At 43.2% G+C, this 3,506-nt stretch overlaps 1 protein-coding gene across 1 annotated transcript; it reads right to left on the reverse strand.

Annotated features, from left to right (window-relative positions):
- Positions 1-861: 861 nt before the first annotated feature.
- On the reverse strand, positions 862-3,149 carry LOC141075734 (oocyte zinc finger protein XlCOF8.4-like). Its single transcript, XM_073562882.1, has 3 exons — positions 3,120-3,149; positions 1,085-1,264; positions 862-1,002 (listed from the first exon to the last, which is right to left on the reverse strand). The coding sequence occupies exons 1-3, from the start codon at positions 3,147-3,149 to the stop codon at positions 862-864; spliced, it is 351 nt and encodes a 116-aa protein (XP_073418983.1).
- Between the last annotated feature and the right edge of the window lie 357 nt (positions 3,150-3,506).

Genomic DNA, 3,506 nt, shown 5'->3' on the forward strand with positions numbered 1-3,506 from the left:
AGTGTTTTCATCTTGCTTCACCGTCATTATATGTTGGGGGCTGCCTATTGCTTTGGGGTCTGCTCTAGGGCAGTTTAGATTTCCCCTTTCTTTCTTTAGGCCTATTTAATTCTCCGGCTGTGATCGAGGGGTCTAGGGCATTGTAGGAACCCCCCACGGCTAATGTTAGTTGTTGTGGATAGGATCAGGGGTCTGCAATCCGATAGCTGCCAACCTCTCTGGTTTTCTGTACTTAGCTAGCATTTCTGTTTTTGCCTCCTACGGTGACTCAATCATAACAGTTGTGGTCTAGAGGCAAAATGGTGATCATGGTTTTACGGCCGGACTACACCACCGATAAAGCATCCACAGCCGGTGACTGAGAGGAATCTGTGACTTCTCTGCATTCAGTGGTTACTACTCACCTGGGTAGTCATATGTGGGAATCTCCTCTTTACACCGCTCATCATCTCTCACATATGTCTCTGTAGTATTAATATGGGTCAGATCTTCACCCTGAAACACATATTGTAAAAGTCACAGACAGATGGAGAAGTCCCATCTACAGTATGATCAGCTCTAATCCTGCCATCTCCACCGCTCTCATTACACAAGTATAAAACATGTAATACTGGTGGATAAAACAAGACTGAGCACAAGACCTTCACAGCCGTCTACACATCATAGGGGGATCTCCTGACACCTTCTCTCCATCTACCTGATGATCCTGAGGAGCACTGGGATCTTCTTGGTTACAGTCCTGTGGGAGAAGAGGACGGGGACATCTCTCTGGTGTAGTCCTCTTACTGGATAGATCTGGAGGAAACACATACAGGGACTGAATTCATTCTCTACATACAGATAATTATAGGCCGTGTGTATTTAGTCCTGTCTATTACCTGGAGATGTGAGGGGCTGGGGAACCTCCATTATGACGTCCTTGTACAGATCTCTGTGTCCTTCTAAATACTCCCACTCCTCCATGGAGAAATAGACAGCGACATCCTGACACCTTATAGGAACCTGACACATACAATGATACCGTCATCCCCCGATCCCTTCATAGCGTTACTGTATAATGTCCCAGCATTCCCAGCAGTGTCACCTCTCCAGTCAGCAGCTCAATCATCTTGTAGGTGAGTTCTAGGATCTTCTGGTCATTGACGTCCTCATGGATCAGGGGGTGAGGTGGAGGCCCCTTGATTGGGCTCAGGGGTCTTCCCCATCCCTCAGACACAGGGTCCTGACAGAGATCACTAGAGGTCTTCTTCACCACTGTGTAATCCTGGTTATGGAGAGACACATTAATAAATCTCACTACAGACATTCCCAGAGTCCTCACCTCTCCAGTTCTGTCCATCTGTTATTCCCATAGATAAGAATGATGTAATGTGACGTCATCAGAATCTCTCACCTCTCCAGTGAGACGGAAGAGGATCTCTAGGGTGAGGTGTAACATCCTCTCCGCCATCTTGTCTCTGTCCATATCCATCCTTGATGGGTAAATCAGGAAAATTCACTTCTGTAGTAGATCTTCACTGAGAGGATCCGATATTGTAGAGACCTGAATGAGAAGAAGATGATCCGATGTAACATCATAAGAATCCTGTGTAATAATACAATTACTGGAGATAATAAGGGAAACATATGAGGAGATTTATTATCTTACAGGGTTTAGTTTTCTTCCCTGACATCTACTAATAAAACCTATATATGTAGGCCACAGACAACAAGCAGTTTCCTCCTCAGAGTCGGCAGCTGAACACGTTCCTCATAGACTCATCTTCCATAACGCTAATTCTCGTCTCATTACCGACACTGGAATCGGCATTAGCAATACTGCAGGAGATATTCATTACACGCGACATGAGAAATAACTCCTTCATGATGAGGACGACATCTTCATCTTCTACTGCGGCTCTAGAGACAGATGTGGCCAGAGTCGGTCACTGCCTCCATCCCCACCGGCCGTCTATATGAAGGTTCCCCGTCTTCCCCGCACTGGAATCTTCTCGTTAGATCTCAGCTCTGAGTCACAGACAGAAGTTTGAAGCTTTTAGAAAAGATTTTTAGTTTCCACAAACACAACGGACAGAAATGATCTGATCCCAAAGTCTCCATGTACAGTGATTTATGGGGATTATTTCTGGCCTTAGGCTTTCCTATATTACAAGAAAAACTCCAGAAAAAGCCGATATTAAAATGTTTCTAAAGAAAATTGGCTCCAACAATTCTTGTAAGAAGAAAGAAAATATACAAAAAGCAGAAGACACATTTTATAATTTTTAACATGTTGAACATTTATTAAAAAGAAATTAATCTTTTTGGTCCCCAGAACATAGATGTACACCGCAGGGATGGCACAGAGGAGGCTTCAACAAAAACCCGGACAGTTTAACCACTTGCTGCTGTGAAAAGCAAACATGGCATCTAAGAAGGTGTGACAGAGTTTGGCTGAATGCCCTCCGCCCCCAAGTACTCGATAGTATGGGGCGGCCTAGTTACTCCGATACTTACATGCCTAATAATGGGGTCTGGGCTGCAATGTATGAAGGTCTATTAGGCCGGGCCAGAGGCAGCGTCCAATAAGTTACCTTATAACCCCCCATACACATTAGACTAAAGTTCCATGAAAGCACTGATTTCGGGGGGTTTGGCCGACCATATAATGTATTTGGGGGCCTCCCGGCAGATGATGTCAGGGCAGAGAAGGATCTGACATCCTGAATTTCAGAGGATAATCCGTCTGTTCTTCCTGTAGATAATCCTCCTCTAGAGGAGTCTGGAGGCGACTCTCTCATACAGACCACAGGAAAGCTGGAATATTTGTGTGTATGGGGGAGTCGGGAGAGATCGCCGTCTGCCAAATGACCGTTCACCCAACTCTGATCTCATGTGTATGGGGCCGTTAGTATTACACTGACAGGCAGTGATGATACACGGCACTACAGTAGTACAGGGCATCACCGGAGCCATCAGAGGCTTGTATGTTGTATGATCGCACTGATCAGAGGGGTTTAAAAAAGGTTTAAAGTGAAAAAAAATCACAGTTTCAGCAACAAGAAATATCCATCACTATATGAAAAGCAGAGTCACTGCACAATGTTAGTTACATCACGTCCATAACTACTTTATTATACTCGATCATCCAAAAAGCAACAGGAAGCCATGTCTAAAATGTAGCAATCTTTATTGAAATATAGTTAAAAAAGTTTTATGTAAAACTGACAATACGGGTATTAAAGTGCGGGCACTACAAAAAATCACCACATCAAGAGGAAATCCGCACAAAAACATCCAAAATTTACATATGCAAAAAATGCTTGAATGGTTGCAAAATAAACAAGTGTTTATACATGGGACTTGTGACTTATTTCAATAAATTCCAGTGCATCTCAAAACAAATTTTTTATAAGTCAAAAAACTGCAAATGTGCAAAAATATAAAAAGGATTGAAGCATTGTATAATCAGCATATGAGTGTCTTTAAAAATGTGACAAAATAAGCAATCCAAAAGTATGCAGATT

Source organism: Dendrobates tinctorius, unplaced genomic scaffold (genome assembly GCF_039654945.1).
Source record: "Dendrobates tinctorius isolate UK_male_01 unplaced genomic scaffold, ASM3965494v1 ptg000368l, whole genome shotgun sequence".
Taxonomy (NCBI): Eukaryota; Metazoa; Chordata; class Amphibia; order Anura; family Dendrobatidae; genus Dendrobates; species Dendrobates tinctorius.